Below are 23,630 nucleotides of genomic sequence, written 5' to 3'. Positions count from 1 at the left end.
TATTTTATTTAAAATTTTTGTTTAAATATCATCTATTTGTTTAAATATCATTTTTTGTGACTTATTCTATCATTAATATACTTTAATATTTGTTTATTTATTTTATAATTTATAGTAAATTTTTGAATAAAATGAATGGTAAAACACGATGTCACAAAAACATTACTCTAGAGCGCCACGAAGGATCAAGGCACTTTGTCGTGCCATACATCACCATCTGTGTGAGAGCTCCGTGAACGACCAGCAAAGGACCCTGCGCGCCGAAACTTGACGTGACACCATGCATGATGCCCGCATCGCAAGTCCCCAGTTCCCTGGCTCGATTCAGGATCGGGGACGGAATACGACACGAGTGGCCTCATGGACTGGACCGCAAAGCAAAGGGGTCGCCGTCTTGCAGACGCATCGGCATCACCTTCAGAAATAAAAAAAAAAAGTGCCTAGGATATTTTAAGGGACCTTCGATCGGATCTAGCAACGCCGCATGAACAATTTTAGCGCATCCAGGAAACAAATGGTTGTGGAAGTCACAATGTCAACCTAAGCACAAGGTATTTTTTGGCTACTATGCAGTGACAGGCTAAGCACTAGAAACATACTAAGAAGGAAAAGAATGGAGCTGGATTCCTTTGACTGTGTGTTTTGTGTCAATAGTGTGGAGGAAACTGTCAGCATCTTTTCCTCCAATGCCCCTTTGCAAGCCAATGTTGGCAGATCATTCAGATTGAGGCTCCAATAAGCACAATGTTTCCTAAAGCATCTACTCAGATCAAGGATCAGATGCAGTCACAATTCTTCATGGCCACAACAATCTTGATGTGTTGGTCAATATGGACTGCAAGAAACAAAATGATTTTTGAAGGAGTTCAACCTTCTATACCTGCAGTCAAACTCAGTTTTCAAAAAGAAATGCTCTGCACAGAGTAAAGGACAGGCTTCACCGAAACTTCCAAGCATGGATTCAAATTTTAACATAGCTTGTTTCAGTTTACTTTTTTTCGTTTCTTTCTCTGTTCCCTGAGTTTTTCATATCTTTCCTTTACTCTCTCTGTACTTAAACTTCTTTTGCTTTCAATAAATTTGCTGTAGGGGTCTCGATCCCTCCAGATCTCTCAAAATTTTAGCGCATCCGCGATCTTGGCCGCAAATTTAATTGCGACGGGATCAATCACATCACCTGAGAGCAATTTGGTTTGGAGACCAGCAGTGTGGTGTTGTAGATTGGCACGAGGTGGACGATGCATTGGTACAAATCGCGCAGCAGGGGGTGACTACTGTTGCGGAGTGATGAGAATCAACGGAACCAATTTCCAGCATGGGATTTCAGGAATTTCAGATCTCGCAACATGCCACCCACCAGGTATGGTGATAAAACCGGGGACAATCATCTGGGCGTGCACGGTGCCCAAGGGCAGAGGATATCATTCTCAAATAGGAAAGCCGATGGACAGGGCCAAAGCGCCGCGTCTGCCCGATCTGGAAAAAATTGCCTTGCCGGAACCACGCATCACGGCATCAGAGTGCAGACCCGATTCACCCGCATCGCTCAAGCAAAGTTTAATAATACAGTCCACTTGCTGACGGTAAGGTTCTTTACAGCTTTTTTGTAGTCCACCCATATAATAGTTAGCTATTCACTATTAATACATGGCCCACTTATCTCTCTCACAAAGTTTCTTGTCTAAGCTGGCTGTAAGCTTACAGCCTGCTTCTCCTCTCTCTCCTCCCTTCTCTCCTCCACATCAGCATTTAGCTAACTTACAGCCCACTATAATACTTGCTCTCACGCCTTGCGGGCTCGTCCCCCACGTGTGCTCCTCTGTCGCTGCAGGCTTGCCATAGGCTGCAGCAAATTTATTTCAGTTTTTTTTTAAAAAAAATATAGGCCGTCATCAATCCAATTCACGCACATTGTTGCACTTGGAGCCTTGGACGATGAGTCGATGACATTCTTTTGAAGTTTTGATGTTTTTTAAATTTAAAGTAGAAGAATAAAAGGAGAAGAACCATGCCACAATTTCGTTCAGCTTCTGCAATCTCTTGTCAAAAGAAACTTCTGCAATGAAAAAATCCAAGCTGGCGTCACATATTTGTAAACAAAACCAGGAACCAAAATTCTATCGCATGCACATCAATATATTTGATTATAAGAATATACATGAAGCAGTTGCCTCCAAAAATACACTTGTCAAACAAAAGAGCAAGAGAAAAACGATCAAGAGGGGAGCCACAAAACAATCGGCGGCGCTCCTTCATCTTCTCCTGCCTTTGTCCCTTTCCTCCATCCACGAACTAAAATATCTCCGCTTCTGCATTTTCCCAAAAATATTCATGGTCTCGCCCAATTTGTCGGATCCATCGCCCTCCTCACGTGAGGCCCCTCCCGTCACCTAGAAAAAGGGCTCCCCGGGCTTCCAGAGCTCCTCGCCCTCTCGCTCCCATTCCATCCACCCCTCCATACCACTCGGTGCTTTGCCCGAGCCCGGGAGAAGCCTTATCGCCTCCTCCTCGCACGCCAGCTGATCGTCGCAATTCCCCACCGCTCGCCTGCCCGGTGCCCGCCATGCCGGAGGTCAAGTGCGGCGCGGCCGAGAAGGTGAAGCCGGCGGCGAGTCCGTCGGCGGAGAAGCCCTCGGAAATCGCCGGCAATATCTCCTACCACGCGCAGTACAACCCCCACTTCTCGCCGCTCGCGTTCGGGCCGGAGCAGGCCTTCTACGCCACCGCCGAGAGCGTCCGCGACCACCTCATCCAGGTGAGAGCGCGCGCGCAAAAGCTGATCCTTAGCCTTCCTCGCTTCTGTCAGCACCGCACTGAGGCGGAGGTGTGATCCGTGTGCTTTTTTTTTTCTTTCCTGCGCGCGCGCGCGTGTGTACAGAGATGGAACGAGACGTACTTGCATTTCCACAAGACGGATCCGAAGCAGACGTACTACCTGTCCATGGAGTACCTGCAGGGCCGCGCGCTCACCAACGCCGTCGGCAACCTCGGCATCACCGGGGCCTATGCGGAGGCCGTGAAGAAGTTCGGCTACGAGCTCGAGGCCCTCGCGGGACAGGTGAGCTCGCTTAAGAGTGCCTCCACCCACAAATTGGAGTATATGATTTGTTAAGGCTGTCTTATAGTAGTACTTGCCACTGATTATTTAAATGAGATGGCGCTTTGTTTGACTGCGACGTTGTCTAATGGCGTTAAAGTCTTTTATCTCACTTGTTTAAGAAACATCCGAGATGTCTGGACTCTGGGTAGCTTATATTTGATTCCGTAGTTTACTGAATCAGGAAAAGGGAATAAGTTCGCATGGATCCGAGAAGAGCTTTTGCACATTCCAGATCTAAACTCTGTCTGCAAAAACTTAACTTATTTGCCAACTTTACCTATTTATTACTACGGAATATCTGTTCTGTAGCTTTCCAATAGTCCTTCAGAAATGTGATACCCATACTGTAAGTGAAGAAAACCTGAAAATGAGTTTTAAGCTGAATGAATTGTTTATCTGAAACTGAAAAGCTTCCGGATCAACAAGACAGGACGTGCTTTCTCTTTATCTGCTTGATTGGCAGAATTGACTTATATATGAACCTAAATGTTGCTAAGGAACTTAAGTGCGGATTCATGGCATCTGAGTTTTTACTCTCTAATTGGAATTTTATAAATTTCCTATGATGCAAATTAATATTTAACTGATTTTTCTCAGGAAAAAGATGCAGCTCTAGGAAATGGTGGCTTGGGTAGGCTTGCATCTTGCTTTTTGGATTCAATGGCAACATTGAATTTGCCTGCTTGGGGCTATGGCCTGCGTTATCGTTATGGATTGTTCAAACAACACATTGCCAAGGAGGGCCAGGAAGAATTTGCGGAAGATTGGCTTGATGTATGAACCACAAATGCACATATGATTCTGTTGATATTTTTTTCTAGACCTCTGTAACCAATACTCCTTTTTTTTCCTTCAGAAATTCAGCCCCTGGGAGATTCCCAGGCATGATGTGGTGTTCCCTGTCAGATTTTTCGGCCATGTTGAGATTTTGCCTGACGGCTCGTGAGTATAATACGAGCACCATATTTTCTGTTTGACGAAATTTATTTTTGCTGCATTTAGTTAACTTTGAAGTTTTTAAGGCTTCTCATACTTTCTAGTCTAGATAAAAAAGAGAACCACATTCCTTTGTTAACTTGGTTTGACCATTCTAAACTCCTAGTTCTAAGAAATGTTCATTTATCTTTTTTTTTACCCTCCAGCATCCAGAACTAAAAAAACTGCAAGTAGGTGTAATGTGGATGCCTTATTTTTTTGTGTAATCCAAAAGCTTCACTAATATGAATTTTAAATGTCTGAACCACAAACTAAGTATGGCTTAGCAGATTTGCTTGTACTTCAATGATAAATCCATAATTTAACTTACCTAAATCTTCTTAGATCATTCTCCCTGACCTTTTTTTTTGTTATTTATTTCATGTTATGGGTGGTTATTTGAGGGCCTTGATGTAACTCGTCATATGACTGCTTTCTTTATTGTGTGATAGTCGGAAATGGGTCGGAGGAGAAGTCCTGAAGGCTTTAGCATATGATTGTCCAATCCCTGGATACAAGACAAAAAATGCAATCAGCCTTCGTCTTTGGGAAGCAAAAGCTACTGCTGAAGATTTCAACTTATTTCAATTCAATGATGGTCAATATGAGTCAGCTGCCCAACTTCATGCTAAGGCCCAACAGGTGATATTTCATTCTAAAGTGAAACTATCATCTATTCATAAGATTCATTTCCAAAGACTAAATAAAGAGCGATGCCTTTAATTGCTGGAATATTTTTATTGACTGATGATATTGCATGCTGAAACCTGTAACTTATTCCTTCATGGTATTAGTTCTATCTAGAAAAGAGACTTATGTCTTTGAGTATCACATTGCAGATATGTGCTGTTCTTTATCCCGGTGATGCTACAGAAGAAGGAAAGCTTCTGAGGCTGAAGCAGCAGTTTTTCCTTTGCAGTGCATCACTTCAGGTAGTTAAGCAATTCATTTCACTTGAACAAGGTTCCAATAAAAGGAACCAGGCATGTATGCCCACCTTGTGCTTTTCTATATGTTTGGCAATGATCTATGAGATAATTGCAAACACAATGTTGTAATTTTCTTGTATTGTTTGAACCATCAATATATCAGGATCAATCATGTTACCTCCTGAACTGTTTCCAAATTGTACTGGGATTAATATATTTAGATCATTTATCCTGTTTTCTTTTAGTTGCAGTGTGCCTTTTATGGTTCTAGTCTGTTAAAGGTTTACCAATGTGTTAAAAAATATCTCTGTGACGATTATTGATGAGAATAACTGAAAATGGGTTATTTCCAGGATATGATTGCCAGGTTTAAAGAAAGGAAATCTGACAGAGTTTCAGGGAAGTGGAGTGAGTTCCCTACTAAAGTTGCTGTTCAACTGAATGACACCCACCCTACTCTTGCCATCCCTGAGCTAATGAGGTTACTTATGGATGAGGAGGGACTTGGTTGGGATGAAGCTTGGGACATCACATATAGGTGAGGTTCAATTTATATAAGTGATCTATAAATATTTTTCGACCAATATTTTAAGCTCCATCAAACTTCTAGAGATGTTCTTACTTGAACTAATTACAAAATTATCTTCTGTGGTCTAGGACAATTTCCTACACCAATCATACAGTTCTTCCTGAAGCTCTTGAAAAATGGTCACAAATTGTGATGAGGAAATTACTTCCACGACACATGGAAATTATTGAGGAAATTGACAAGCGGGTAATTTTTATGCCACATTTTCTTTTTCTATGCACTGCAGTCATTGCACAAGCTCACAAGTTTTGCCACTGGTTTGCAGTTCAGAGAATTGGTAATCTCCAAACATAAGGAAATGGAGGGAAAGATCGATTCAATGAAAGTTTTAGATAGCTCGAATCCCCAGAAGCCAGTAGTGCGCATGGCAAATTTGTGTGTGGTGTCTTCTCATACGGTAAATACAGCCATTTTGATTCCATGATCATGTTTTATAGCTGTTTATGTCACTATGAGCAATATGAAGTACTAAAATCAGCTGTCTATTATATTGGATTTGCTGCCCTCCTCTTCATGTTAAAAACTTATAATTCATTTAAGATGTGAAAATTCATAAATTGTTGGCAGAACCTCAATGTGCTCCAAGTAGTTCCAGATTCTCCATTTTCTACTGCTATATTTAATGTCATGAAGCGTATTCAATTTTTTATGGCAGGTGAATGGAGTGGCTGAGTTGCATAGCAACATTTTGAAGCAAGAACTATTTGCAGATTATGTCTCTATATGGCCTACCAAATTCCAAAACAAAACTAATGGAATCACGCCTCGAAGATGGCTCCGGTTTTGTAACCCTGAGTTGAGTGAAATAGTCACAAAATGGCTAAAGTCAGATCAGTGGACTAGTAATCTTGATCTGCTTACTGGACTTCGCAAAGTATGTGTGAATGCTTCTAACCTTGCATCTGCTTGTCATTACTCTATAACAGTATAACTGAAAACCTTCAACAGTTTGCAGATGATGAAAAGCTTCATGCTGAGTGGGCAGCAGCCAAGTTGTCTTGCAAGAAGCGCCTAGCCAAACATGTGTTGGATGTGACAGGTGTTACGATTGATCCAACTAGCCTTTTCGATATACAGATTAAGCGTATACATGAGTACAAGAGACAACTCCTAAACATATTGGGAGCTGTTTACAGATACAAAAAATTAAAGGTAGGTTTCGAGCTGCCTGCATCCTTTCTTGCAGTGGTGCTTGTACCCTTTTTGGTTTTACCATATTGAGCTAAATTCTTTAGATGCAGATTTTTTTTATATACCCTGTTCTAGTCTTGAATAGGCCTATGAATCTTGTAGGAAATGAGTGCAGAAGAGAAGCAGAAGGTTACACCACGCACTGTCATGATAGGAGGGAAAGCATTTGCAACATACACTAATGCCAAAAGAATAGTGAAATTGGTCAATGATGTTGGTGCTGTTGTGAACAATGATCCTGAAGTCAACAAATATCTGAAGGTATCAGCTTTTCAGTGTATTATCAGATATTTTATGGCAGATTGTTCTTAGAACCCTTCAGAAACATTAATTTGTATGTGATCCATCAAAAAGAGTAACCCTTTTCTATACTACTACATACATGATGGTCCATATCATCTATTTAAATTTCTCTTCTCCTTTTCCTGCCAGGTTGTCTTTATCCCGAATTACAATGTATCAGTGGCTGAAGTGCTTATTCCTGGTAGCGAATTGTCACAGCATATTAGTACTGCTGGTATGGAAGCAAGTGGAACAAGCAACATGAAATTCTCTCTGAATGGTTGCGTTATCATTGGCACCCTTGATGGAGCTAATGTTGAAATAAGGGAGGAGGTAGGAGAAGATAATTTCTTCCTTTTCGGTGCCAAAGCTGATCAGATTGCTGGGCTGAGGAAGGACAGAGAAAATGGCCTGGTAAGATAGCTGCAATTAAACTTCACTGTTAAACTTTTTATTCAAGTCATATTAAGTAGATGGGCTATTATTGACTTATATTTCTTACAATGTGACAGTTCAAACCAGACCCACGTTTTGAAGAAGCCAAGCAGGTTATAAGGAGTGGCGCTTTTGGCAGCTATGACTATGAACCTCTCTTGGATTCCCTTGAAGGGAATTCTGGATTTGGGCGTGGTGATTATTTCCTTGTTGGCTATGACTTCCCAAGCTACATTGATGCACAGGACCGGGTGGACGCAGCCTACAAGTAAGAACACTAACAATATACTTTCTCATTAAGCTCACCTGCAAGCTCATGACCATTACTTGTGCCTTCATATTAGTTACTGTGTTATATTCATGTTAGCCACCATTAGATGCAGCATTGTTACTGTTTCTGTTTCTTTTTTTCCACACATAGTGATCATATCACCAACACATGCGAGATATTCTCCTTTCCCTCTGCCTTTGATAGTTTAATATCAAAAACTGGATGCTTGGTTACATGACAGGGATAAGAAGAAATGGATCAAGATGTCCATCTTGAACACGGCTGGGAGTGGCAAATTCAGCAGCGATCGCACCATCGCCCAGTATGCCAAGGAGATATGGGACATCAAGGCTAGCCCTGTTGCGTGAACGAGGGGGACGTGATTCAACATCAAGCATAGTTTCTTCGGATGCTACAATAATAAGGATGAATAATGACCCACGGTGCTTGACGCCCACTTCTGGTGCTTGACGCCCACTTCCGATGTAGGCATGGAACGGGGCACGAAGCTTGTTCTTCCTCGCGGTCTATTTTGAAGTGCATGCTATATGCAACTGTTTTTTTTTTTTGGTTCTTTTTTTCCTTGTATGAAACAAGATCCTTTTGATCTGTGTTGGATTATTTATCCTGCAATAAAATAATTCAATTATGATATTTGTCGCCATAATGTGCTTGAAAAATGGATGTTCGTGTGTCCACATAATTATTTTATTTATTTATTCATGAGTGCTGGTGTTTTGAACTGTTGGCCGGTGTGCCAACATCTCACATTCTTGCCCAGCTGTTTCCATGGGAATACCTTGTTCGTTTCCTTAAATTGTTTTGTTTGCAGGAAGGTCTTAAATCTGGATGTCTGACTCACTGACAGAAAATTGACAAATATGGAAGGAAGCCTCCTTAAATTATTTTGTTTGCAGAAGTCGGTGAATATCTGACGCGCAGACGAAAATTTAACAGATATATATGGAAGCAAGTCGCGCCCGGCTCCAATTTGACCTGAATAAGAAACCCAGAGGCGGTTGCAAACTCGCAATCAGCGCAGTTTTACGCGATCTCAAGTCGCCGGCTCCCCGCAAGCCCGCACATTAAGGCCTTGTTTAGTTCGTAAAATTTTTCGCTTTCGGGTACTGTAGTATTTCGTTTTTATTTGACAAACATTGTTCAATCACGGAGTAACTAGGCTCAAAAGATTCATCTCACAAATTACAGGTAAACTGTGCAATTAGTTTTTATTTTCGTCTTCGAGAAATGCTTCATGCATGCGACCAAAGATTCGATGTGACGAGGAATTTTGAAAATTTTTGCGAACTGGCCTAATAAGCCAAGAGGGGGTCGCATCTTCAGATTGGAACCAGAAACAATTAAGTCTGAAAAATACTGTTCGCTCAGAAAAAGTACGGTTTATGCCGTGGCGACATTGGCCAGTCACCCAGAGCTAGGGATGAAAACGGATCGTATACGAACGGATATCATTGATATAATATTTGTTTTTATATTTCTAGTCGGATTCGGATTCGAATACGGATAATGTCAACCATATCGGATAAGATATGATTTGATGTCGACATCATAAATATACGATTTAAGTATTCGGATACGGTATGTTGAATATTCGGACTCGGATACGGACAGATCTGAACCCCTCTAAACGAATTCGGTCTCAAATACGGTCGGAAAATATCCGTACCGTTTTCATCCTTACCCAGCGCTTTCAAATTCAATGACGAGCCGTCGCCTCTCGACGGCTGGGAACTGGGAAGTAGTCCAGGACGGAGTACTCGTGCTCAGGAGTCAGGACGCACTGCGAGCCACCCGGCCATCGCGAGAGACGCGCGCAGGACAACTTCGCGGTCCTGGTGCACGCCAGGGCCCCCGTTGGGTTGGGCCCGCCGAGGCGTCGGAGCGCGCACCACTTGATCTCGTCACGGTACTCGACGTCAGCGGAAGCATGTCTGGCCACAAACTGGTCCTCCTGAAGCAGGCCATGGACTGATGGACTTCGTCATCGACCACTTTGGCCCCAGCGACCGGCTCAGCATCGTCTCCTTCACATTGGCAACCAAAACCAAAATAGATCTCCAACATAATACCTATAATCTCCAACAAAGAGCATCTGACACCCATTTTAAGTATCAAGAGAGATATAGCCTAAATTTTAGTATCATCTCTCCTCAAGATATTGGAAAAGACTAAAATGAGACGATCCAAACGGCCACCTAGAGAAACCCAACAAATATGCTCCACATTTTTTTCAGCCACTTATAGAATTCATTAATTTATCTATTATTTTTTGGGAACTATTGGAGATGAGAAAAAGGATTTCTATTTTTTTCATATTCCAACATTTTTTATATCTTGTGATTATTTTAGGAAGTTAATCTCGTTGTCTATATCTGTCCAGCGAGAACTAAGAATAATGTATGACAATATTTTTGGAGATTTAATTAAAAAAGTTGCTCAATGGAGTCAATTTCTTCAAAGAAATAAGAGTCAAAACAAATATAGAAAAACTCCAAATTGAAGGCCTTGTTCGGTTCACGAAAACTTTTGGTTTTAGCTACCGTAGCATTTTCGTTTGTATTCGACAAATTTTATCCAATCGTGGACTAACTAGACTTAAAAGATTTGTCTCGTAAATTACAGGCAAATGGAGAGGTGCTTGTGGCTGGGCTGGGAACATTTTTTATGCTTCTTCAACTTTGCATACTGAAACAATTGCGGCCTACAAGAGTGTCCTCCATGCAACTCGATTAGGAATGTCAAGAATTATCTTAGAGACAGATTTCATAGTGCTTGCTAATGCTCACAATCGACGAATTTAGATTGAAGCATTATTGGTGCTCTGGTAATCCAGATACGAGACATTATACAAACAGAGTTTTCTTTTTGTGATGTCTATTTCTGTAATAGATCATGTAATAAGGTGGCAGATGCTTTAGCTGTCCATGGAGCTTATGTGTTGGAGTCTGATTCAAATGTGTTAATGAGGCACGTGCCTTTGTATATAATGAACCTTGTATCTGGCTATTTGCCAAAGACTAAAGTCTAATTCAGGATGTGTTACCCGATAAAAAAAACTCTTTACAAGCAAAATTCGAGAAAAGCTGATACTAGTAATTGAGCAACTAGAGCATCTCCAAGAGTTTGCTATTCTATTTGGTATACTACAAAATTTGGCAAAAGTTGCAAAAAACGTTCTCCAACAATTTGCTATTTACACTTGCCAAAATCCTTAACTTGCTAAAACTTTGTTCCGCGCGTGCAGTTATCCGCGCGGCGGATTCCGTCGCCATACCTCACGCGCGGTGGAGTCTGTTTCCTTCGCGCGTTCCTGGAAGCCGATCTCGCCTCCTCTGTCCTCTCGCTCGTTTGCCGTAGGTCTGCTCGAGGTGCCGCTGCAGCTCGGCGGCGCGCGCCCGCGCCCGCTCCAGCTCCGCCAGAGCCTCCGCCAGGCGGTGGGGTGCCCGGGCTGCTCTGCCTCTCTGCACGTTGTAGTTGCAGGTCGGAGAGGTTTGTTTCAGTGTAGTACTCCGCGGGGAGGCGCCCAATTTGGTTCCCATCTCTGTCGAATGTCGTTTTGATGTTGAGGTGATTTAAAATTTCATGTGGGGTACTCCAGTGGGGTTTAAAATTTCATGTTATTCTATTGTAGACTGTTTTCTGCCGGTCCAGTGGGGTTTAAAATTTCATGTTATTCTATTGTAGACTCTTGAGTAGACTCTTGTAAGATCAATTCGTATGGATTCTGATTGATCGTTCTTTTTCAGACTCATTGCGATGGATCAGGGAGGAGATGATTTCCTATCGGACATACTTCTGCGGCGGTGGCAAGGACTACAGTCGCGGGTGCACCGGCGGTGCAGAAAACAATCGGTCGAGAGCCCTGCCTGTTATTTCCGTTGGTCCAAAAGCCTGTTTGTGGGCCTCATTTTTTAGTTTAGCAAGTCCAAATGGCAAACTCTTGGAGAAACAACAAATTTTGACTTGGCAAATATTTTATCAAGTTGCTAAAATAGAAAATTTGGCAAGTGGAATTTAGGAAACTCTTGGAGATGCTCTCCTAACTTTACAAGCAAAATTCGAGACAAAGCTGAAAATCTACTAATAATTAGGTTTCAAATAAAACAAAACGCCAGCATGTGAAATGGGAACGATAAGTAGGCACATTCCTGACTTCCGATGATTCGCACGCTCGTGCTGTCATTGCACACGCTACATTCTCCCACAGCAGAGAGGCAAATACATCTCAATATGCCAAGACATTGGCCAAAATTTTCGAAACATTGTCATCTCCGTTAGAAATTTTTGTAGCGGCCGAAAATATTTGGTTAAACATATTTCCAATGCCCAGAATTTGATTTTTTTTTAATTAGGGTACATACATCACCTAGTAGATGTAGGGGATGAACGCCTTGCGCGACGCCGGGTACTCGCCGCCGAACTTCTGCACGTACCAGCGGCGATGGTCCCTGGCCCTCGGCCCGAGATTGGCGCAGGTGTAGAGGAAGAACGCCCACGCCGCGGGCGTCCACGCCACCACGGCGAAGCCCAGCCACTCCACCGTCTCGCCGAAGTAATTGGGACTGGTGACCAGGTCGAACCACCCGCCCCTCGGGATCTTGTACCCGCCTCCGGCCTCCTTGAGCCGCAGCAGCTCCTTGTCCGCCGCGATGTTGGTCCGCATCCCCCATGCGAAGAGGGCCAGCCCGGCGAGGCAGCGGGCGGGGGACGCCGGGCGGCCGGCGTGGAGCGCGAAGGAGCGGGCCTGCACGTAGGCGTTGAGGAGACTGAATCCGAAGGCGCAGGCGGCGATGAGGAGCGGGACGGGGGCCGTGGCGCGGCGCAGGCAGGCGAGGCGGAGCGGGTGGACCAGCGTGCGGTGGACGTAGTGGAACGCGTAGAGCGCGGCGGGGAGGGCGGCGAGCGGGCCGGAGAGCCGCGGCGGCGGCGAGCGGAGGAGGACGAGCGGCGGGAGCCAGAGGGTGGGGCTCTCCATGAGGAACCACGCGAGCGGGGCCGGGAGAACGGGGCCCCAGCCCGGGCGGGAGAGCTTGCCGTACGGCGCGGAGATGAAGCGGAGCGCCAGCACAGTGAGCGGGCTGATGAGGTACAGCGCCAGCAGGCACCGCTCGAACACCGCGTCACCCGCGGCCGCGGCCGCGGCCGCCGTCGGGTCGGACATCTCCTGCTTGGTTCCAAGGAGGTTTTCTCGGTTTGGGGTGGGGATGAGTACTGGCCACTGTACTGGGTGCTGACTGCTGAGTACTTGACGAGGGACGACCGGAGAGTGCGATGGGGGCGAGGACGGCGGCCACGGATAGCGATCTCGCTCGTGTTCGGGTGTTGGACCACGACGTCTTGCACGAAATCCGGCCTCAGAGAATGACGGGGAATTATTGGTCCGTACAAAAGGAGGATTGTAAGCGGCTAAGGCCTTGTTTAGTTCATCCAAAAACCAAAATTTTTTTAAGATTTTTCGTCACATCGAATCTTGTGACATATGCATAAAACATTAAATATAAATAAAAATAAAAACTAATTGCACAGTTTGCTTATAAATCGTGAGACAAATCATTTAAGCCTAGTTACTTCATAATTGGACAATGTTTGTCAAATAGAAACGAAAGTATTACAGTGTCAAAATCCAAGAAAAATTTGAATCTAAATTGTGTGAAAAAAATTTGAGACACTGCAATACTTCGTTTGTGTTTTACAAATATTGTCCAATCATAGATTAAATAGGTTCAAAATATTTATATTGTAAATTATAAGCAAACTGTGCAATTAGTTTTTATTTTTATTTTTATTTAATGTTTCATGTGTCTAAATATTCGATATGATGCAGAATTTTGAAAATTTTTTAGTTTTTTAGAAAGAAGTAAACAAGGCCTAAGATTCTGAGATTGCACATGGGCTCTGATCCAGACACCAACTGGAGCCTGATGGATCTTGGGATACACAGAGCTTCTGCTGATTGTTAACTGAGGCATTGTTTAGTTTCGATTTTTTTTTGCTTTTTTTGAATTGTAGCATCTTTATTTTTATTTGATAAATATTGTCTGATCATGAAGTACTAGGTTTAAAAGATTTATTTTGCAATTTACAGATGCAATTAGTTTTTATTTTCATATATATTTAATATTTTATGCACAATATATGTGCCGCAAGATTTAATGTGATAAGAAATCTTAAAAAAAAAATTTAGTTTTTGCATGAACTAAAGAAGGCCTGATGCGGTTCATGTCCATTTGTCCGTAGTCACGACACGAATCGGGAGTTAGGGACCGCGACGGCATCGGTCGAGCAGCTCGCAGGGCATGGCAGCGCCGCAAGAGGCAGCACGCTCTGTGCGAGTTGTGGCTTGCAGTTGCAGGAATGGCCGGCTGGCCACCTGCGCCTGGCAGGACCGCAGGGGAGCCTGGGCGCGTGGCGCAGGCATGCCGTACTACGTGCGTTTGGATGGTAAGCCCCAACAGTATGTCATTATTCGACGAATCTTATGATTTGATAAGTGGTTAAAATATATGATAAAGCCTTGTTTAGATTGGAGATGAAAATTTTTTAAGTGTCACATCGGATGTGTCGAAAGGATGTCGAGAGGGGTTTTTAGAAACTAATAAAAAAATAAATTACATAGCTCGTCAGGAAACTGCAAGACAAATCTATTAAGCATAATTAATCTATCATTAGCACATATGAGTTACTGTAGCACTTAAGACTAATCATGGAGTAACTAGGCTTAAAAGATTCGTCTCGCGATTTTCAACCAAACTGTGTAATTAGTTTTTTTTATGTACATTTAATATTCCATACATGTGTCCAAAGATTCGATGGGATGGATAAAAAAATTTTGATGGAAAACTAAACAGGGCCTAAGTAAAAAAAATTATATTTCAACAGTTTGTCATTTGAGATAATATATGTACTGCGAGATCATACATGCATGGGTAAAGTTGTACGGACACGCCACTTGCGCAGTTGTGCTTGCTGGCCTAGCTTTTGTGAGATGGCAAACCAGATGGCAAGTTGAGGCCAACGCGCATATATGCACGGATGGAGGTGGAAATGATAAGTTGTCAAATTTTAGCAAGTCATTTGCTAAACTGTTGAATGGATGGTTTTTTTAGTTTTGCTAAAAAAATAGTTAAGTGGATTTTTTTTTTGAGTTCAAATAGCAAGTGGATTTGGTAAACTACTGGTGATGCTCTTCGGGAGCAAGGAGTATTCATTTCTTTCCTCTTCTGTGCATTAGCAATTGTGCAGCAAGTTAAAATGAATTGGATTTATAATGTTTTTTCACCCATAAATTTTGTTTTTTATTCAAATGATTCTTTTTAAAAATATTTTATAATTAAGTTTTATTTTACCAGCTAAACGGTCATACGAAATGATTGTGATCTATTTTATAGAATTATTTCCTATGTAAATATAAAAAAATTGAAATATTTTTAAGAAAATAGGAACGCCATAGCTTGCTTTATTAATTATCCTCCGTTCACAGTGGAACGCCCGGAATATCTTGGAGCAATTCCAAGAGACTCTCTAATCCTTCCTAAATTCTAGGATAGAGGTTTTAGTGAAAAGTTATTTTTCAACAATTTCTCTAAATGGTTATATAAATATAGCAATCTTTTATTCTAAATTTATCGCTAGCTAAAAATAAAAGATTAGAATGACTCTCTAGAGTGGCACGAGAGATAGAAAAACTATTGGAGAGTGAAAAATATAGAAAATAATTTTTATAAAAATAGTTTTCTAAATGATGATTTAGAAAATGAGATTTGCAAAGACTCTTCACATGCTCTTAAGTTTGGCAAAACTGTACAAAAGTGGCTTCATCGTGTCACTTTTTTTTTATCTCTATTCTTAACACTCTGATGGAAGACTCTACCAAGCACACCTCGTGCGTTATCTCGTTTTGCTTTAGGCCTTCTTGAGTTCCCAAAAATTTTGGTTTTAGGAACTATAGTACTTTCGTTTTTATTTGGTAAATATTGTCCAATTATGGGCTAACTAAGTTCAAAATATTCATCTCACGATTTAAGATAAACTATATAATTAGTTTATATTTTTATCTATATTTAATGTTTTATCTTTTTGCCGTAAGATTCGATATATCAGAGAATTTTAGAACTAAACAAGGCCTTAGCCGGTCCTCACTTTGTCTACAGCTCCTGCGGTCTCACTTGGCTACGAGCACGGGTGATAGACCCCACTCCTCTACCCGCACACACGTCAATTCTACTCGATCCACGCCTTCGCTTTGCGATTGCGGTTCATACCGCCGCACGCCCTAGCTCGACCACGGTAACCCCATATTACTTCGCTCCATCTACGACCCGCCGATGATTGGTGGGTAGTTGGTATGGGCCGCAGTTTCGTAGGTACATAGGGCTGAGGAGGGTGGCTGCGCCCTCCGCATGCAAGTCGCATGTTTGCGAGCTAGGGCCCACCAGCGAGCCAGGCTGACGTGGTGCAAATTGTCTTCTCTTTCATGGCTCTACAGATACGCTCAAAAAGTCCGTTTTCTGGGGGCTCAGCTTGCGTGAGCGCATGAGCGGCTCGTTGGAGCTCAGAGGCGCGCTCATCTCACCTCCGGTCACCTCCTCCTACCTCCTCTCCTCCGTCGCAGCACCGCCGACGCCGCGCTCCCAGACGCCCTCCCCGCCGTGCCATCCTTGCTCCTGCAGCTGTGGCACGAGCTCGGGGCACTCGCGGCCATGGCCATGACGGCGGCGCGCGGCCACGGCCACAACAACGACGACGGCGGCGTGCGAGACCCTCACCGCCCACAGCCAGGACGACGTTTCGCGAGGCACTCGCTGCCCATGGTCGGAATGCCGAACTCACCTCTCGCCATGGCTCGGGGGCCGAGCTCGCCCCGTGTCACCATGGCCGGGGGACCGAGCTTGCTTCGCGCCGCCATGGCCGGAAGGCCGAGCTTGCCTCGCGCCATGGCTAGGGAGGATAAGGAGGCAGTGGTTGCACGGGGAGGAGGAGACAACCATGGCTGCTAGCGCCTGCGCAGGGAGAGGAGATGGAGCTAGCCATGGTTGCTCGCCAGGTGCTCGATGATATGCCGGTGAGGCTTTTATGGTGGTAACGCTACCACATCGCACTGCAAAGGTTACTACACTTCTTTGGTACAGACACACAAACACATTCTCATTGTGGCCTGGCTTGTTTTATACAAAGACACAAACAAGAGACCTTACACCAATTGAGGCTGGTCTAGAAAGGCCTGGCCCTATTGGGCTGGCCAGGCTGGTCGTGACCAGGGTCACAAACGCGCCCATAGTCTACCACGATTTGGTTTTTATGTAAAAAGAACGTGTACACCAATGGCATATGTGCAGTGGCGGATCCAGAAACGGACCAAGAGAGGGGCTAAATAATATAGCTAAAATTTTTTTTGCTCGCTCTATCTAGTACGCTAATAGATATAGCTAAGATTAATAATTCAATATTGATTCAAAGTGCTCAAAAGCAAAAATTCATAAAATAAACATAGAAAAATACCAAATACATGGAGTCTTTTGCTAAAATAAAAATTTGTTAAACATTTTTTGAGCCCAAAAGGGGGGCTGCAGCCAAACACACCCCCCCCCCCCCCCCCGCTTGAGTCCGCCAATGCATATGTGCATATAAAATCTTCTTTCTACATGTACAATTTAAAAGGAATGTCAAACTTGCAAAACTTATGGTTGTATTTCTCTATTTTTTTAGAGATGAACATTATCTTGATATTGCAATTCTTTTTTTTAACAACCTAGTATCAACATAGTAGCATATCTGCATATGGATATTTACTTGTTTGATTAACAACTGATCCACATCCCCTTTAATTTGCTATAGTTGATTTTGTAGTCTCTTGTATTCCATATTTTATAACGACAATGTTCGAGACATACCTCGGTTTCTTAGTCCGGGTGACTTCGACTGAACAAGTAATGGATGGAGGGAGAAGCAATGATAGTGGCTAAGCAATGGGATTAAGGAAGGACTTCGAGTGTTGGGTGGAGCAGGGGTGGTAGTGTCACCACGATGGGATTAGGGCCAGGGGAGGATAGGATTGATGTAGCGACATTGGGAGCCATTGGTCCTTAGTTGAGGAAGAAAACATGATCTACTCCCTCTGTCCCAAAATACATGATGTCTCAAAAAAATTTGACGTTATAGTTTTGCATGGGCCACACACACCTGCTCCACTAGTCATCTGTCAAATCGTTGTCGCCGGTGGTAGTGGAAACGTGACATCTGGATGGGAGGTGCATTGCATAATGTGGAATGTTTGTCCGGTGGATGTGTGTGGCATGAGAGCAAGCATCGTATTGAATGAGCATGTCAAGGAAAATAGACAAATGATAAATTTATAGGGATAGCCAGGTCTTCTATCTGTAACCTTAGTGAGTGCTACATTTGCTATAACGTCTTTCATTACGGGACAGAGGGAGTAACCATTAAGCTACCAATGGTTGCTTAGGAACAACAAGCATGTAGGGTAAGGGGATAGAGGGGGGAGGTGAAAGGTTCTTGGTTTACCACACAATAAATTTTATGCACCATCGCTGCCACACCATCGCTGCCATGTTTGTCATGGATACTATGTTATGAATATAATCGTTTTCAACTTATATTGCTTCGTTATTGTAAAAAAAAAACTTATATTGCTTCGTTTTCAGGAAAAAAAAATCCACGATTCTTTTATTGCATTAAAATTTTGATGTTAAACGTGGTATATGTTTATTCTATGGTGGTTTACGTGTCTTCTTAATCTAAAAGCACTTTTGGTTTTATCTAAAAATGATGGCTTACGTGTCAACTTATATTGCATCATAAAAAAAACACGTCGTTGCCAGGCTGGCCTTTTCAGATCGCGTACGGGTCTACGTGTCATCGTGTCAGGGTTGTTTGATGGTTTTGCGCTGGGAATCTGCGTCACTACCGAGACGGCCTGGACACACGCAAAAAGCACTCGCACAGCTCCTCCGCGCCCCCTTTCCCCCGTCGGCCGATTTCCTCAATCCAGCCTCGAATCTGTGATACGACGAGGCGACGGAGAGCCGAATCGCGCCGCACTGTAGGGAGAGGCTTCTGCAAGGTTTTGGAGAGGGGCGATGGAGGCGCCGAGCAACGGCGGGCTGCTGTACCACGAGGTTCAGGAGGGGAAGCTCTGCGCCGTGCACTGCGTCAACACCGCCCTGCAGGGCCCCTTCTTCTCCGAGTTCGACCTCGCCGCGCTCGCCGCCGACCTCGATCAGCGGGAGCGCCTGGTGATGCTCGAGGGCTCCCGAAGCCCCGGCGTGGCCAACCCTGCCGCAGGGGACTTCTTCGCGGAGGGCGAGGGATCCCACAACGTCTCCCTCGGCGGCGATTTCAGCATCCAGGTTAGTCCAGGCCCTCCAGGTCCAGGCTTCGTGGAGATTATCCTTTTAGGTTCCTTGGGCTCGGTTAGATCGACCGATGCGTAGATCACAGCTTCTTCCGTGGAATCCGTTACAAGTTGGTTGCCTGTTAAGATCGTTGCTTAGAATTTAGGGGATTTTTTTTGCGCGAGCATTGCTGTTTGGAGTCGTCGATTGCCTTCTAGTCTAGTCGAAGATTCTAGGTTATGGATTTGCTAACAACGAACAGAGTTACTTGAAGCAGACAAATTAGCAGGGTTTAGCTTGTATATAGAATAAAAGAAAGTTGGTAGTCAATGCATCATCCCAGTCATGTGAAGGAATGCTTATCAAGTGATTGCATGATTAGAGACACTCTCCTTGAACATAGATGATGCAATCCTACTCCAATCCTAATGGTACTTAGGCAACCTCCTGCATTCATAATCATCTCTGTCAGATGTGAAAGGGGTTTCTGAGGGATAAACAGTACTTCTTGTCTTTGGCACTCAAATAACTGCATTAAAATTTGCATGATTCTCTGCAGGTGATTTGATATAGGATTGTACTTCTTTTTCCCCCTTTTTTTGGTGCATTACTGGAAAGTTTAGATGTAGTTATTTCCTGTATAAACAATAGCAAACGTCGTCACAGTGGTTTGTACCAGTTTACGCTACGTAGTTGGCTTGCACCAATGCATGTGCATGCATGCTATGGTAACGTATTCTGTTGTCGTTACACTGTCCAAAATTATATAAGTGATGTACATATTCAAGAGTTTATCTGGCTAATGTTAGCTTGATTTTTGTCGTGTACTCAATTGCTGACGTTAAATGAATTCAGTTTCTTACAGTTTATATCAATTGACTGAAGTTGTTCTTTAATTTGAATCAGGAATATGATCAACCTTGGTAGCGGTGTTAAGGTTTTTTTTTTGATAACTGGTGTTAAGGTTAGAAGCTTTAAGGTTTTAAATGTGTTTTCTATTTAATCTGCTCCATAAACAATTAAGGGTGTACCCAGTGCAGAGACCTCCCACTCTGTGCTGGGTCTGGGCAAGGGTGTCAGTGGCTAGCCTTACCCTCGCCTGTGCAATGTGAGGAGACCGTGACTCGAACCCGGGACCTTCCGGTCACAGGCGGTAAGACTCTACCGCTTGCACCAGGCCCGCCCTTCCTGCCCCATAAACAATTGTGGAAAGAAAACTCGATGGACGTCTGGTTTCTGAAAAGTTTCATAAGTTGCTAAAATCCAGATGATTGCATTTTTCCTCAAAAAAAAAATCCAGATGATTGCATAGCCATCGGTGTTACCAGAGACCCATTTAGCCATGTCCTTTCCTTTTTTTTTTGGCTAAGTCGGCCATGTTGGATTCCGACACCCACCATTGGATTCAAAGTGGTATGTGGTGTGTTCCTAATAATTTGCCAAATTGGACACTGGCAGACACTATTGTTGTGTGATGGTGAAATAAGATATGTATTTTTGCTTCAAATCTGTTGTAAATCCACATATAGAAATATACACATTTTTTAATTCTGCTAAGCACATTAAGACAAATGTTGTAATGACACGGAAGAAATAAAATATGGTGTACATTCTGAGCCAATTAATTGGTGAAGGTTGTAAAGTTGGCTGAGGCCGAGTTTATGGGTTAAGGCTTCCCCCCGACCAAGTATTTACTGCTGTTATATTAACAGAGGGGGGGGGGGAGGAGGGGGCTTGGTGCTGCTGGTGGGGGTACAGACCGCCCCCACAGTATTAGGCGCCTACCGGACCTGGTCCGTGCGGCACTCAAGGTGCACACACGGTGCACAGGTCGGACCAGACTTGACAGGAGAAGATTCCAGTCCCTGACCGAGTAAACTCCCCGAACCCTGACTACTGCAGCGAGGTTTTTTTACTAGACCAACTGGACTAGCATCCTTTGGCTCCTAATTTTTTTTCTTACTGCTGCACGTTCGAGAGAAAAATGCAAGGAGGGACTTTTGAGCCAATAGTACAGCCAGAGTAGCCTTTTGATGGCTGGTGCCCTTCACTTGTCCCGTACTCTAGCAAAGAGCCATGTTGTCACTGCAATAGGGACAAATAGAAACTATGGAAGGAAAAGAATGCTGCTGTAGATGAAACACATCCGTGTCAGTCATAAAATGATGAATCTGAGCACAAATAGCAGTGAATAGACCACTGTTTTGCATGTTGCTGATATTTGGATGTTTCACGCATTTTTATTTTAATTTGGTGTTTTGTGCATATCTCCATCAAGTTATTAAGATGACACTAATTTGCTGTGAATATGCTTTAATACTGTCCTGATATGGCACTTTGCAATATGGAGGCATTCCAGTTCCTTTAAAGTTTTCTCCTAAAGCCACCAAACATATGCAACAATTAGCTAGTTCCCCTTTTTCTTCATTGAATCATGTTTGTCTTTGCATTGTATAACTGCAGCATCCTGGTCAGACCCTCTGATTATCACTTTACACATTTGGATGTGAATTGGGGCAAAGATTATTAGGAATTCATTAAGTATTAATTTCTAACCCAAAGCTGCAAGATTTTGGTAGTGGGTCCTGCCACTCTCAGAGAATGGGTAAATATTTTAGAAATTGAAAGTACATTTTTTTAAAGAAGGTGCACATTAGACCTGAATTTGGACAGATGGGGCGCGGTTATACGTTGAAGTACACAAATTGTGATTCTTCACTTTGTTTGTCTCAGCCTTTATACTTACATTTGATCTGAACAGTTTTCCCTCTTAGAGGAGCATCATCTATGCTTGTATCTTTGCAATGAATCTGGAATGCTGTCAGCATTGTCTATGCGGTTATACGTTGGAATACACAAATTGTGATTCTTCACTTTGTTTGTCTCAGCCTTTATATTTACATTTGATCTGAACAGTTTTCCCTCTTAGAGGAGCATCATCTATGCTTGTATCTTTGCAATGAATCTGGAATGCCGTCAGCATTGTCTATTGCTTTTATTCATGTCCACATGTAGAGTTCATATGTTCCGTCATTAACTGTAACTCAACCGAATATGGTACCAGTCTATTACACAGATAGCTCTTATTCATTTCTTCTAATAGGTTTCTTCTAACAGGTTTTGCAGAAGGCGCTGGAGGTTTGGGACCTCCAAGTTATCCCCCTTGATTCCCCAGCTGCAGGGTCGTCCCTATTTGACCCTGAGCAGGAGGTTGCTTTCATTTGCCACCTGCAGGACCACTGGTTTTGCATCAGGAAGGTGAATGGGGAGTGGTATAACTTTAATAGTCTCTATCCAGCTCCCGAGCACCTGTCAAAGTTTTACCTCTCAGCTTTCATTGACACCCTGAAGGGGTCAGGCTGGAGTATCTTTGCAGTTAGAGGCAATTTCCCCAAGGAGTGCCCTATGGCAACTGAAGGGTCTAACGGTTTTGGTCAATGGCTTACCCCTGATGACGCCCAGAAGATAACAGCTTCCTGTAACCAGGTGCAAACACCCACTCAGCAGCCCCCTCTACTTGGTGAACAATCAGAAGGGATGAGTGAAATGGACATGATTGCAGCGCAGCAAGAAGAGGCTGATCTGAATGCTGCTATAGCTGCTAGCTTGATGGACAGTGGGGGTCCATTTGCCAGCTATAATGCAGTTCAAGGATCCAGCAATTCACAAGATGCTCCTGCTACTGAAGCAGCTCCAAGTAAAGATAATAACCAGGAAGAAGCTGCTAAATCTGAGCCGAGTGCACCTCCCTGTGAGGACACTCAGGAGTTGGCTTCAGGAAGTGACACCAAAAGGGAGGTTTCTTCTGTAGAGGAGAAAGGATCAGCGAAAGAAGAATAGGCTGGCACTTCTGATCAGTCTGTAACTGAGTTAGACTATACAAACAGAAACTGCCCTCCATTTCAGTGGAGTTATGCTTTTTTTAGTTCCAAACGCCGTATACAAAATGCATAGTCTGAATTGAATGGGTTTTAAAACTTTTAACTGGTGTAACTGTTATGTGCGAACTGCATAGAGACTAGAGTCGCGGTTTTGAACCCCTTTTTTCTGTCCTTTTTCATGTGTGTCAACTTATGCTGGATCTCCCTTCACACTACAGCTTGATCCTTTGTTTGGATGTAGTTGGATTCGTCTTAATTCACCTATGTTGGGTGCATTGGAGTGAAACTTCCTGAACTAAATTTTACCCAATCCACCCTAAGGTGAATCCGACAATATCTAAACAAAGCTCGATGGTGAATGCTCATGTTCTTGTTGTGTCGTCGTTGCAGCCATGAATTACCGAGTCAAGAGCTTGTTTCTACAGGTGTTACCTTTGTCAATTCTTGCAGTTTGTGCCAAGACACAAAGTCATGAACCGGTGGTGGAGCGCATGTAACATGCTTGATTTTGGGCTGAATCGATGACGGGAATACCTTTTAAGCGTCAGCCAAATGCTATATTAACTCAGATGCACATGCACAATCCCCTAGCTTTTTTTTTAAAA

At 43.4% G+C, this 23,630-nt stretch overlaps 3 protein-coding genes across 3 annotated transcripts; 2 read left to right on the top strand and 1 right to left on the bottom strand.

Moving 5' to 3' along the window:
* Window positions 2,414-8,426, top strand: LOC8060105 (alpha-glucan phosphorylase, H isozyme). Its single transcript, XM_002458728.2, has 15 exons — window positions 2,414-2,755; window positions 2,879-3,058; window positions 3,698-3,874; window positions 3,957-4,042; window positions 4,528-4,717; window positions 4,915-5,007; window positions 5,358-5,542; window positions 5,662-5,779; window positions 5,859-5,990; window positions 6,249-6,467; window positions 6,542-6,745; window positions 6,887-7,045; window positions 7,217-7,480; window positions 7,579-7,769; window positions 8,014-8,426. The coding sequence occupies exons 1-15, from the start codon at window positions 2,564-2,566 to the stop codon at window positions 8,138-8,140; spliced, it is 2,517 nt and encodes an 838-aa protein (XP_002458773.1). The 5' UTR covers window positions 2,414-2,563; the 3' UTR covers window positions 8,141-8,426.
* On the bottom strand, window positions 11,866-13,063 carry LOC8058917 (steroid 5-alpha-reductase DET2). Its single transcript, XM_002456600.2, has one exon. The coding sequence runs from the start codon at window positions 12,952-12,954 to the stop codon at window positions 12,160-12,162; it is 795 nt and encodes a 264-aa protein (XP_002456645.2). The 5' UTR covers window positions 12,955-13,063; the 3' UTR covers window positions 11,866-12,159.
* LOC8058916 (putative ataxin-3 homolog) lies at window positions 18,703-23,265 on the top strand. The gene is made up of 2 exons (XM_002458727.2): window positions 18,703-19,159; window positions 22,262-23,265. The coding sequence occupies exons 1-2, from the start codon at window positions 18,890-18,892 to the stop codon at window positions 22,982-22,984; spliced, it is 993 nt and encodes a 330-aa protein (XP_002458772.1). The 5' UTR covers window positions 18,703-18,889; the 3' UTR covers window positions 22,985-23,265.

The sequence above is a fragment of the Sorghum bicolor genome, chromosome 3 (assembly GCF_000003195.3).
Source record: "Sorghum bicolor cultivar BTx623 chromosome 3, Sorghum_bicolor_NCBIv3, whole genome shotgun sequence".
In the NCBI taxonomy this organism is placed as follows: Eukaryota; Viridiplantae; Streptophyta; class Magnoliopsida; order Poales; family Poaceae; genus Sorghum; species Sorghum bicolor.
The sequence above is the reverse complement of the archived record's forward strand: the minus strand, read 5'-3'. Positions and strand labels throughout refer to the sequence as shown.